The following is a 13220-nucleotide window of genomic DNA, read 5'->3' as shown; positions in this document are numbered from 1 at the left end:
GAACGGACACACACACTGAAGGGAGGAAATCCTCTGCTTGGAGCTTGCAATCGTGAAACGGTGAAGGCATCCCCCCTGGCGTTTGACACATGGGCGGGGGGGAAACAACAACCAGGAATGCTTTTGGAATACTCGCCTATTTCCATAGCATGGCCCTTACCACTGAAACACAACAAAGAGACTGGAAGACTAACACATTTATTAGTGAACTTGGGGCCTTCTGCGTGCAAGCAGGCAAGTGATCTTCCCAGAGCGGCCCCATTATCCCCTCAGGAGAATCTCTTACAGTGCTCACACATGTGGTCTCCCACTGAAATGCAAACCAGGGTAGACCCTGCTTAGCAAAGGGGACCATCCACACTGGCTGCCACAAGTGTGCTCACACATGAAGTCTCCCATGCATATGCAACTAGGGTGGACCCTGCTTAGCTAAGGGGAGCAGTCATGCTTGCGACCCACAAGACCGGCTCTCCTCTCTGGAGAGGAGACCCTGGTTTGAAACCCTGGAAAGGCAGTGCTGGCTAGGGCAGGCAATCCTAAGCGAGACGGACGAATGGGCTGACTCAATCGGAGGCAGCTTTAGGTGTACACAGTGAGCTGTTAGCCCAACTAAAAGGTATGAGAAAATGGTTTCCTGTCCCCAGAGGGCTCACAATCTACACACACACACACACACACACACACACACACACACACACACACACACACACACCAACAAGAACCACTGGAGGGATGCTATGCTGGAATGACCAGCCTAAAAGTTGTGTGGGGGAGCAAAAAATAAGGTGGGGGACCGACAGCTTCCGGCCGGCGACATCATTTGCAATAATGCAATTATTTGCATCATTTATTTATTTGATTGATTTCTATACCGCCCTTCCCCCCCCACCACCACCAAAAAAAAAAGGCTCAGGGCGGTTGACCCCAAAATAAAAACAACTGAACTCAACGAACAATTAAAACCCAGGCTAAATCATTTCAGCCGTTAAAATCATTTAAAGGCCACCTTAAGACATTTCAAGCCAGAAATCTAAATTTATAAATGCATGGTTTGTATTTCTTGTATATCGGTCTATGCCTGTAATAAAGTTCTGTTCTGTGAAATTGTTTCCAAATATTTATGAAATAATTGTAACTACTTAGTAATTATATACTTATAAATTATTTCTGAAATAATTATATATATTATTTAGTAGGGGGGGCAGAGAAATGTTCCCGGGGGGGGGGCGCTCACCCTAGCCTCCCCCACTGGTTGCTCTTCCATTGCTCAATGCAAGAAAGCCTCCCCTTGAAAAGGTGCCTCTTGGCCGAATTCGCAGGGGCTGGCCTCGTTATGATTGGCTCATGGCCAGCTTGACGGCTGAGGGGGGATTTGAACTCAGGCCACGAGGCACCCTTGTAGAAAACCTTAACACGAGAGCCAGGATCACTGCTGGGAAATCCACCTGGGTGACCAGCCGGCCTGCCATTTCCTCCCCCTTCCTATGACGCTGCCACAGCCATTTAGGAGGAAGGACACAGCTGCAGGGTGGGCGGGTGGTTGGTTAGCCGCCCGGCAGGGCGTGATGGGGATCCGGGCAACCTGTGGAATGCAGGCAGGCTACAGGGATGAGCCTGGCCCGGCCGGAGCCCTGGAGGGGAACCATCACTCCACAGAGCCGTGCTGTGATTGAAAAGCGCTCTCCCCAGGAATGCGTGCCGGGGTGTGTGTGTGTGACAGGTCTCCAGAACGGTGCCGGCAGCGGGAAAGATCCTGTACTGGCAGGCAAGCCTCATGACAAGGTCGCATCACTCATCATAGGTTGCCGGCTGGCGCTAAATTTAGCCGCCCAAAATTAGGTGCCAGAGACACCTTCTCCATGCGCGTGCGCACACACAGAGTCACACCTAAACTAACTTCTGGCCGGCCGCAGAAAAGAAAGGGACGGTGTGGACCATTTCCTCACATTTCGCCCAGGAACAGAGGGATGTTGGCATGCATTTCAACAGTCAGATCATTTTGTTTAGTCATAGCCATAACAAAGACATTTGTTAGTGGTTAGGGTGTTGGACTAAGACCCGAGTTCAAATCTCCATTCAGCCATGACACTCACTGGGTGACCCTGGGCCAGGCGTGTCTCTCTCAGCCTAACCTACCTCACAGGGTTGTTGTGAGGAGAAACATAACCACGTGCACCACTCTAGGCTCCTTGGAGGAAGAGCGGGATATACATGTAATAAATAAAATAAAAAACAACAGCATAGACAAAAATTCACAGGATGTCAAAAATGGAAACACAAGCTCGGAACAATTCAGCACTATTACTGGATTTATCTAAAGTACATTCCCCACAAGTTCTTTGATGTTAGAAGTTAGGAGGCCATCTTAAATTCAGAGGCCTCCTCCTTTGGGGTAAGTAAGGGCAGAACTTGTCTTTTAACCTCTATTTTTTTAAGGGGCTCGTCTTAAATTCAGAGTCTTCTTGTATTTGGGTAAATATGGGTTAGGGTTAGGAGGTATGACCTTGCCACGTACTTTGATGGCAGAAAATAAGAAGCTGGATCCTTTTCTCATAACAGACAACCCAGCATCAGCTAGTAAAAACTGGTCCTGTGGTAGCGAACATGACTTGTTCCCTTTGCTAAGCAGGGTCCACCCTGGTTTGCATTTGAATGGGACGCTTCACGTGTGGTCACTGGAAGATATTCCGCTCGGTGGATGGAGCCGCTCTGGGAAGAGCATCTAGGTTCCAAGTTCTCTCCCTGGCATCTCCAGAGAGGGCAGAGAAATACTCCTGCCTGCAGCCTTGGAAAAGCTGCTGCCTGTCTGTGCAGACAATCCTGAGTTCGATGGACCAGGGTCTGACTCAGTATACGGCAGCTTCCTATGTTCCTAACTTTGCTTAGATCCCCAAAGACCGCCCAGGATCAAGAATAACCAATGGCTGAATCGATGATGAATCGATGTTGTAGAAATTAGAGCAAGGAAAAATAGATGGAATCTCCCATTTCCCCAAGCCCACAGGAACACAAATGTTCTGCAGTAAGCCTCATGGCCTGTCAACTGGCAAGATTCATTTCTATATGGAGCATCACTGCAGAATGACTCCTCCCCCCCCCGTGTTATTTGTGACCTAGATAAGGCCACTCCTGCTGCCTTTGCTTCTGTCAGGATCCCTTTTTAATCCAAGCTGGCTGACCATATAACAATAATGGACATCTTATGATTCCAAATTCATGGACTTGGCAAATCTGTGTCTAGAAATCACATTCAAACCAGGGTTGTATTGTGCAGCTTTGGAAAACGCTTCTGGGATATATCTTAGGTCCAGAACATATAAGATAATCAAGCGATGTTGGTGGGTCTTCCACTCTTATCTTCTGCTTGGGAAATAAGATCAGCACTAAGCAGAATACATCTCTTGCCAGGTTTCACAAGGCAGTAATAGTTCTGTGCCAGTAATGTAAACTCAAAGGGAGAATTGTATTGGAGACTTTTCAGAAAGAATAAATTGGGGAATAGCACTCTTTTAATTGTAATAGTTGTTATGTATTCCCTCTCCTAAATATGTCTGAATTCATATTTCTGCAGCAAGTGAACTTATTTTTGTAGAAACACAAAGTTCGCTTGCAAGAACATTATACTTGTCATCTTGTCTGAGTCTATTTGGAGCAAAAGCTTACATGAAGTTCTCTTGAATATTGAAGCGGAGACCTCTAATTTTATTTCAGAAATACCTTGGAGCCTCTGGAGTAAAAAGAATTTTTTTTTTTTTATGAGCCCCTGGTGGCGCAGTGGTAAAACTGCCGCCCTGTAACCAGAAGGTTACAAGTTCGATCCTGACCAGGGGCTCAAGGTTGACTCAGCCTTCCATCCTTCCGAGGTCGGTAAAATGAGTGCCCAGAATGTTGGGGGGCAATATGCTAAATCATTGTAAACCGCTTAGAGAGCTTCCAGCTACAGAGCGGTATATAAATGTAAGTGCTATTGCTATTGCTATTTACTCTGCAGTCCCCCGCCTGCTGTCGAATTAAAAAGGTGAGAGGCCAGGCGTTCTTTTAGTCCAAGGATACACTTGGAAAACAAACACTTTCAAACCCCGCGCCAAACATGTGGCACAGCAGCTGCAGGGACTGAAACCTATCAGTGCGCTTGCGCAAGCAGGCAACTGGGGCCAATGCGCATGCGTTTATATGTGCACTCTAGAGAGATTGGTCTGCTCCCCACTTGGAAATTTCCACTTCTAGAGGCTCTCTGGGGAGGGAGTGGAACCCTGGAAAATGCCTCGCAAGGGCAGCGAGCAAAGAAAAGTGACAGGAATCCAGGAATAGTTCTTGGCAAAAAGGGAGGCAGTTGGGGACACGGCTTTCTTGGCCAGGGGGCACAGCTCAGTGGTGGAGGTCGAGCTCGGGAAGACTCCCATCTGAAACCAGGGGTCATCCCATGAAACTGACTGCCGGGAGATTTAGGACCAGCAAACGGAAGTATTTTTCCACGCAACGCATCATCAACTTGTGGAATTCTCTGCCACGAGAGGTGGTGACAGCCAACAACCTGGATGGCTTGAAGAGGGGTTTGGATAACTTCATAGAGGAGAGGTCTGTCATCGGCTACTAGTCGGAAGGCTACAGGCCACCTCCAGCCTCCAAGGCAGGATGCCTCTGAGTAACAATTGTGGGGGAGCAACAGCAGGAGAGAGGACATGCCCTCAACTCCCGCCTGTGGCTTCCAGCGGCATCTGGTGGGCCTCTGTGTGAAACAGGATGCTGGACTCTAGTCTTCTTTGGGCCTGATTCAGCAGGGCTGTTCTTATGTTCTTAAACCCTGGAAAGCTGCTGCCCGTCAGTGTTGGCAATGCTGAGCTAGATGGACCAAAGGTCAGACTCAGCATGAAGCAGCTTCCTATATTCCGGACGACAGCCACCTTGCTGAAGCCAAGCACTGTTGGTGTGGTCAGTGCCTGGATGGGAGACCCATGTATGCCACCTTTGGGACTGGGGCCATATATCAGTGACAGAGCATCTGCTTAGCATGCCCAAGCTCCGAGTTTCAAGTCCTGCCGGCAGCATCTCCAGGTCAGGCAGGAAATTACTCTCATCTGAAATTCTGCAGAGCAGCTGCCAGTCCGTGTTGAGAATCCTGAGCCAGATATAATGAGAGTCAGACTCAGTAGACAGCAACTTCCTATGTTCCTATGGTTTAGGGGATGGGCCCATAGTCCAGTGGCAGAACGTCTGCTTTGCATGACGAAAGTAGGGTTCAATCCCCAGTATCTCTAGTCAGAGCTGGGGAAAACTCGCATCTGAAACTGCAGGAAAACTGCTGCCAGTCAGTGTCAACAACCCAATTGGCTAGTGTGGCTTGTGAATTTCAGGAAGGGCCCTCCTACCTATACTCTCATGATCCCAGCACCCGTGACTCACACGCTGCTGCCAGCAGGGCCCAGCACCAGCCGCAGAATTCCCGTTCCCCCTGTGAAGGGCTTACCTGCTTGGTGATGAAGGAGCTGGAGAAAGTGATGATCGACCAGAAAAATATTCCACAGCTGAGGATAATCTTCCTGTTGAAACGGTCGCCAAGGTAACCGAAGATCGGGGCTGCTACCATGAAGCTGCAGATGAAGACTGCAGAGCAGAAGGAGAAAGAGGAAAGAGGGGTTGAATCTGGTTTCCATCGGGAAGGATTCCGCACACACCCTCTTTTCTGGGGACTTCCAACCCAGGGCTAATCCTGTGTTCTGTGGGTAAGGATCCTGCCACATCACAGGCGGCCAACTGTCTGCAAAAAGACCATAATCCCACACTGGCAAGCGCTAGAAGAGAAGAGGAATCTCCAAGAATTCCTCTTAAATCTTTCCCCACAGATAGGAGGGAATGCCTCTTCCAAGGCCATGGCTACTGGTGACACCCCTGTGCCATTTTTGGAAGGCAGTATAGAAAGTGAATTATTATTAACAACAACAACAACAACAACAACAATAATAATAGATCACCAGAGGAGCCAGACGATGAGTGCCTCTCCCATCAACAATATGGTGAGACGTAACTTTAATAAATCTATACCGGATTGGTCGTCGCCCGGGTCAACAAGGACCGCACCAGGTGCTATAGTCCCTGGACATCTGGTGGCAAGTGGGCAACAGGACTCAGGATCTTCAGTTGAGCAACCAGGGATGGAGACTGCAATGTTACTGGAAGAAACGTCGCTTAACCGAAAAAAATATACAAAAAATGCCAACAAGGAAATAATGATCTGCTATTACAAGTCTAGTCCAACTAGAAGAGCTTATTTAAAAAGAATGTACCAAATTTGGAAAGAGAAGCATCCAGATACAGAAATAACAGAACAAAGGCTAGCAGACCAGAGAAGATTCATAATAAGAAATAAAGTATTCACAGGAGTTGAGCTGGAAGAACTGCAAAGAGCAACACAGGCTCAAGATATGGAAGAAGAATTACCACCAACTGAAGAAATTGCTCAGGCGCAGGTGGAGGAGGTGTTGGAAACAGAGGGTGCCACTGTTGCTGAACTGTTCCAAAATCAAAACCAGGCAACCTCCCCTTTGCCTTCACCTCAAAAACCCAAATGCCATTTAACAGAAAAGCAACAAGAACTAAAGCAAAAAAATAACGGAGCACATGAACCAAACAACCACCAGGGTTCGACTTCCAGCACTAAAAACAGTTGCCAGAAAACAACTCACTCAGGCATTAAAAGATGTCAATGCTGCACTTGCAGAAATAACAACCAAGAATTTGCAAGAAACAAACCAACTAATGTACAGTGCAGCAACAATAAAAACACAAGAGCTCGGATATAAGATCAGTGGACCTGTAAAAAAAGAAAGCAGTATATCACCTAAATGGAAGATTAGATTAGAAAATAAAATCTCCAGGCTTAGATCAGATGCTAGTAAATTGAAAGATATGAAAGACAAGAAGCTGAAGAATGAAAACACCAAACAGTATCTGATCCAAAAATACCACCTAGATTCAAGGAGAATTAGAGAAGTCCTGGAAATAATAAAGCAGCAAATAACAGCTGTGTCAAAGAAGATTAGCAGATACGAAGCCAGAATTACACAACACAGGCAGAATCTCCAATTCCAGTCGAATCAGAGACGTTTCTACCAAAGCATAGAAGGAGAAACTGCAAGAAACGTAGGAACACCAAATGAAGAAGAAACAGTGCAATTCTGGGGGAAATTATGGGACAATCCAATAGATTATAATAAAAAAGCTGGCTGGATGAAAGAGGTAAAAAATGTAACCAACAAATGCATGATCTAATAATAACACCAGAATTAATAAGCGAAAGAGCAAAGAAAATTAAAAATTGGACTGCACCAGGCGACGATGAACTGCATGGCTTCTGGCTTAAACACCTAACAAGCCTTCATAAACAACTATCAAAACAGTTCAATCACATTTTGCAAGGAGGTGATATTGAACAATGGCTAACAACTGGGAAAACTCATCTCATCATGAAAGACCCAGCAAAAGGTGCAGTTCCAAGTAATTATAGACCGATAACCTTCCTGCCAACCATGTTCAAATTATTAAGTGGAATAATAGCAGATGAAATGATGCAACACTTATTAACTAACAAACAGCTTCCAGTTGAACAGAAAGGAAATTGCCCGAACACCAGAGGCACAAAAGACCAGCTGCTGATTGACAAAATGATTTTAGAAAATTGCAAGAGAAGAAAAACAAATCTAAGTGTTGCATGGATTGACTACAAGAAAGCCTTCGATTCATTGCCTCACACATGGATACTAAAATGTTTAGAAACAACTGGTGTCAGCAAAAACATTCAGGTATTTATAAAAACAGCAATGAGCATGTGGAGTACACAGTTAACAATCAATGGCGAGACACTTGGACAGGTTAACATTAGAAGAGGCATTTTCCAAGGGGACTCACTATCCCCTCTGTTGTTTGTAATCGCCATGACCCCACTTTCACAAATACTAAACAAAACAGGCCTCGGATACCAAACATCTAAAACATCCAGTCAAATCAACCATCTGCTGTACATGGACGATCTGAGGTTGTATGGAAAGTCCCAGTCAGAAATCGAATCACTGATATAGCAATGGAGTTTGGACTAGACAAGTGTGCTGCATTAATAATAAACAGAGGAAAAATAACAAAAACTGAAGGAATAGAACTGCCCAATGGAAGCAACATCAAGAACCTGGAATAGAAAGAACATTATAAATACTTGGGCATTCTACAGGCTAACATTGAACACACTGAAGTTAAAAGAAGAATTGGATGTGAATACAGCAGGAGAGTTAGAAAAATCCTCAAGTCCAAACTCAATGGCGGGAACACCATACAAGCCATAAACACCTGGGCTATACCTGTTATCAGATACACTGCAGGAATAATAGACTGGACCCAGGCAGAGCTAGAGATGCTAGATCGTAAGACCAGGAAAATCATGACCATCAATCATGCTCTGCACCCCTGCGGTGATGTCGATAGGCTATACCTCCCTCGCAGCTCAGGTGGAAGAGGAATGCTGCAAGTCCATCAAAGAGTAGAGGAGGAGAAAAGAGGCCTTGAAGAATATATAAAGGACAGTGAAGAAGATGCACTTCAAATGGTCAAGAACAAGAAACTATTCAACACCAATCAAACAAAGCAGGCCTACAAGAAAGAACAAGTCAAGAACTGAGCAGAAAAATGGAAAAAGAAGCCCCTGCATGGTCAATATTTGCACAATATAAGTGGAAAATCAGACATCACCAAGACCTGGCAATGGCTTAAGAATGGCAACTTGAAGAAAGTAACACAGGGTTTAATACTGGCTGCACAAGAACAGGCACTAAGAACAAATGCAATAAGAGCAAAAGTAGAAAAATCCACCACAAACAGCAAGTGCCGCCTTTGTAAAGAAGCAGATGAAACAGTGGACCACCTAATCAGCTGTTGTAAAAAGATCTCACAGACTGACTACAAACAAAGGCATGACAAGGTAGCAGGGATGATACACTGGAACATCTGTAAAAAATACAAGCTACCTGTAGCCAAAAATTGGTGGGACCATAAAATTGAAAAAGTTGAAGAAAATGAAGATGTAAAAATATTATGGGACTTCCGACTACAAACAGACAAACATCTGCCACACAATACACCAGATATAACTGTAGTCGAGAAGAAAGAAAAACAAGTCAAAATAATCTACAAAGCAATACCAGGGGATAGCAGAATAGAAGAAAAAGAAATAGAAAAAAACACCAAATGCAAAGATCTACAAATTGAAATTGAAAGGCTGTGGCAGAAAAAGACCCAAATAATCCCAGTGGTCATTGGCGCCCTAGGCGCAATTCCAAAACAACTTGAAGAGCACCTCAACACCATAAGGGCCACAGAAATCACCATCAGCCAATTACAAAAAGCAGCTTTACTGGGAACAGCCTATATTCTGCGACAATATCTATAATAATAACAGCAACAACACTGATAATAAAATTCAGCCATCCCAGGTCCTTGGGCAGGACTCGATGTCTGGATAAAACAAACCAGTCAATAACACCTGTCTGACTGTGTAAACAAGAAATAATAACAGAAATCTTAAAGCCACACATGAACATAAGAAGAGCAGGACACAAAAGGTTCTTACGTTATCAGAAGAACCTGAACACTAGAAAATGCCCTGCTGGATCAGGTCAGGATCTATCCAGCCCAGGACCCCGTTTCCCACCTGGGGTGGACTAGACACCTCTGGGGAAACCCAAGCAAGAGATGAATGCATGCCCCCTCTCCTGTCGTTGCTCCCCAGCAACTGGGATTCAGTGGTATACAGCCTCTGAATGTGCAGGCTCCACAGTGCCCTCAAGAGCGGCAGCCATTGAGAGACATGTCCTCCATGCATTTGCCTAAAGAGACATTCCCTATGTGTGAGAAAAGGGGGATGCCTCTTCTCAGACACCGCTTTCCTTCCACACAGGGGTGTCACAGTAGCCATGGCCTCGGAAGAGGCATTCACTCCTATCTGTGGAAATGGAGGAGACCTCTTCTAAAACAGTGCTTACCATCCGCACAGGCATTCCCCTATATGTATGAGAAAAGGGAGAAGACTTCTTGTAAGACGGTGCTTAGCTTCTGCACAGGTGCGTCACAGCAGCAGGCAACATCTTAGAAGATGCATTCCTTCTGGGTGAGAAACAGGGAGTGCCTCTTCCAAGATGTTGAATTTTCCAAGAAGTTCTACCTGCCTTCTGTAGATTTTTTTAAAAAAATACATTTGTTCCCTCCCCTCCTCCCAAATCAGCTGCCTGAAAAACTGAGGGCACCTTTTTTGGCTTATAAGTGTTTTTGTTTTTAATCAAGCCAATAAGCTAAGTAACCACTGGCACCTGCCCTACAAATGGATGTTTTGGTTTTTTATTTCTCGAGATGGAAGTTGAGAGAGTCATTAAAAGACACGACGGACAGTGATCTTCCATTCAAACAGTTAATTATGAAGTCCTGCCGCTGAAGAGGCCGTAAACAAGTGGAGGAAATGAAAGAGAATAAATAATTAACGGGCTAAGCAGGCCAGAATTTAAACAGATGGACGAAGTCAGAGCAGAGAAGAGCGTATCGATCCAGATCGCCTGTCTCCGATTCGAACGAGCTGGCTAAAATAGATGTGAGCTTTTGCTGTACAAAATATTGCGTTGATCTTTCCCCTTCTATTTGAAAGTCAGATCTATTTTTCATCGATGATTAGTGGATTAAAAAGGAGCCACAGCGTGGAACAAGAGAGGAGAAAAATGCAGGCAGAACACAGAAATAAACAGGGAACCCAGGAGATCGGGGGTAGGGGAAAGGTCAAAACCTACCACGGGAAGACCCCAGAGACGCCTCCAATTACACACGACCATCAAAACACTGATTGACTCTTCCACAAATTCAATGACGCTCGGCCAGATTGCCTGCCAGCCCGCCCGTCTTGTTAGCCACAAATCAATTCCTGGGACGGTGTTAGGAAATGATGGATGGCATTCTGAAGACAGCCAGAAAGGGAGGAGAGCTGGTCTTGCAGAGGAGGCAAGCACGAATGGCCCCCTTTGCTAAGCAGGGTCCACCCTGGTTTGCATTTGGGTGGGAGACTCCGTGTGTGAGCACTGCAAGATATTCCTCTCAGGGATGGGGCCGCTCTGGGAAGAGCATCTGCCTGCTTGCATGCAGAAGGTTCCAAGTTCCCTCCCTGGCAGCATCTCCAAGTGAGGGCTGAGAGAGAGAGAGACTCCTGCCTGCAACCTTGGAGAGGCCGCTGCCAATTTGGGTTGACAGTACTGAGCTATATGGACCAACGGCAGCTTCCTAGCTTCCTGTGTTCTTAAACGTCACCCCGCCCCGGCTGATTGGATTTTTATTGAATGATGGACTGATTTCATTCAAAGTATTTCCAGCTCTTCCCTCTGGCACACTCAAACGAACAGGAAAACAGGAAATATGTTTCTGATTCATGCAATCCAACAGCACAGGGCAACCTCAGCTATCCCCACATTAAATAAGCCAAAATGGCAGTCACCTTTAGAAACATGAATCACACAGCATGGTCTAGTGGTTAGAGCAGGGCGGCCAAACCTCAGCCCTCCTGCAGGTGTTGGACGTCAACTCCCAACATCCCCGACTCTTGGGCCCTTGTGGCTGAGGATTCTGGGAGCTGTAGTCTAAAAAGAACTGAAGGGACAAAGTGGCACAGCCCTGGATTAGAGTGTCGGATCGGGACCAGGGAGAACCGAGTTCAAATCCCCCCCTTCAGCCACGTGGCTCTGAGCCAGCCACTTCCCTCTCAGCCTAACCTACCGCACAGGGCCGTTGCGAAGAGAAACGGAACCATGGGCTCAGGGCTCCTGGGAGGAAGAGCAGGACGGATATGTAAAAATAAATACATATTTAAGCACCCCCCACCCCACCCCACGAAACACACCTAAAAAAGACGTCAGGTTCCATTCCGAGGATGGAGCTGGGTGCGGCTTTGCGGGGTGAAAGCCCAACCCCAGCTCCGAAGGGCAGCTGGACCAGAATAACACACGCAAGGACGCCGACGCCCTGCCAGGCGACAGTTACTCCCCGAAACAGACAGATCTGGGGTGCTATTTTGGAGCAAAAGTCTGAAAAATGCACCCTCCCACCGCATTTGTGGTAAAAACACAGGAAAAGGTTTAATTAGCGATCTAGGATATGTATCTATTTTGGCTTGGGATGGCCGACCTGCCCTATACAGGTGGGTTGGAGCTACCCTCTCTGGCTTGCTCTGTTCTTTTTCCGTATGTGGTTGGAATTTCCTCTCCGTCTCGCTCTCTCTTTTTTAATTATGTGAAGAGGGAAATACAGTTCATTGTCTCCAAGCTCCTTTCGCTCCTTCCTTCACGCGCTTCTACCCACAAGTCCTGGCTCAGTGATTTCATCCAAGGAGCTGCCAATCACCAGGCCTCCGTCAGAAAAATCAAGGTGGCACTGATTCGCTGCAGGGTGAGGGGGGGACCCCCACAGAAAATGGAGGATACAATCGAAATTATGGACAGGCAGGAAAGAGAGGAGATTCATTGCTTTTTAATATTTTTAGTAATTTTTTCCCAGTGTCCCATAGGAAGCTGCCATATACTGAGTCAGACCCTTGCTCCATCTAGCTCAGTATTGTCAACCCAGGCTGGCAGCGGCTTCTCCCAGGTTGCAGGCAGGAGTCTCTCTCAGCTGTACTTTGGAGGTGCCAGAGAGGGAACTTGGGACCTTCTGCATGCAAGCAGGTAGGTGCTTTTCCCAGAGCGGCCCCATCCCCTAAGGGGGCTCCCAAGGTCTTCCCACAAAGCCAGGATCTGACTGGAGAGAAATCCGGGCACACATGTGTGAAATGTGTTTTGAACATCAAGCTGCTCCCCGCCGCTCCCGCCAGCCTGGCTCCTCTGCCTTATGTGGTTAATCTCATGCTAGTATCACCCCAAAGTGCCAGGGCTTCTTTAGCGGAAGGGCCATTTGCCGTGTGAGGGGTCCCGAGCTCAGTGAGAGAGCATCTCCTCTGCATGCAAAGGATGCAGGCATCGTTCCCTCTAACAGGGATTCCCATATGTTGTTGCCTACAACACCCACAATACCCAAGCAAAAGCCACGGCCGCTGAGGGTTCTGAGAGTTGTAGACCACAACATCTGGGAATCCCTGTTAGAGGGGACACAGAGGTTCAATCCCCAACATCTCCGGCTTAAATGGAGAAATTTTATTTATTCCCTATAAACTG

At 46.5% G+C, this 13220-nt stretch overlaps 1 protein-coding gene across 2 annotated transcripts in view; it reads right to left on the bottom strand.

The window, feature by feature from the left end:
* SPNS2 (SPNS lysolipid transporter 2, sphingosine-1-phosphate) overlaps positions 1-13220 on the bottom strand; it is an 86086-nt gene that overhangs the window by 38236 nt on the left and 34630 nt on the right. For both annotated transcript variants that reach the window (XM_053275587.1, XM_053275586.1), the window contains exon 3: positions 5468-5604. In XM_053275587.1, coding sequence (XP_053131562.1) covers positions 5468-5604 — 137 coding nt within the window. The remainder of the gene's footprint in view (positions 1-5467; positions 5605-13220) is intronic.

This window comes from Hemicordylus capensis, chromosome 12, assembly GCF_027244095.1.
Source record: "Hemicordylus capensis ecotype Gifberg chromosome 12, rHemCap1.1.pri, whole genome shotgun sequence".
Taxonomy (NCBI): domain Eukaryota; kingdom Metazoa; phylum Chordata; class Lepidosauria; order Squamata; family Cordylidae; genus Hemicordylus; species Hemicordylus capensis.
Note: the sequence above shows the minus strand (reverse complement) of the source record. Positions and strands in the feature narration are given on the sequence as shown.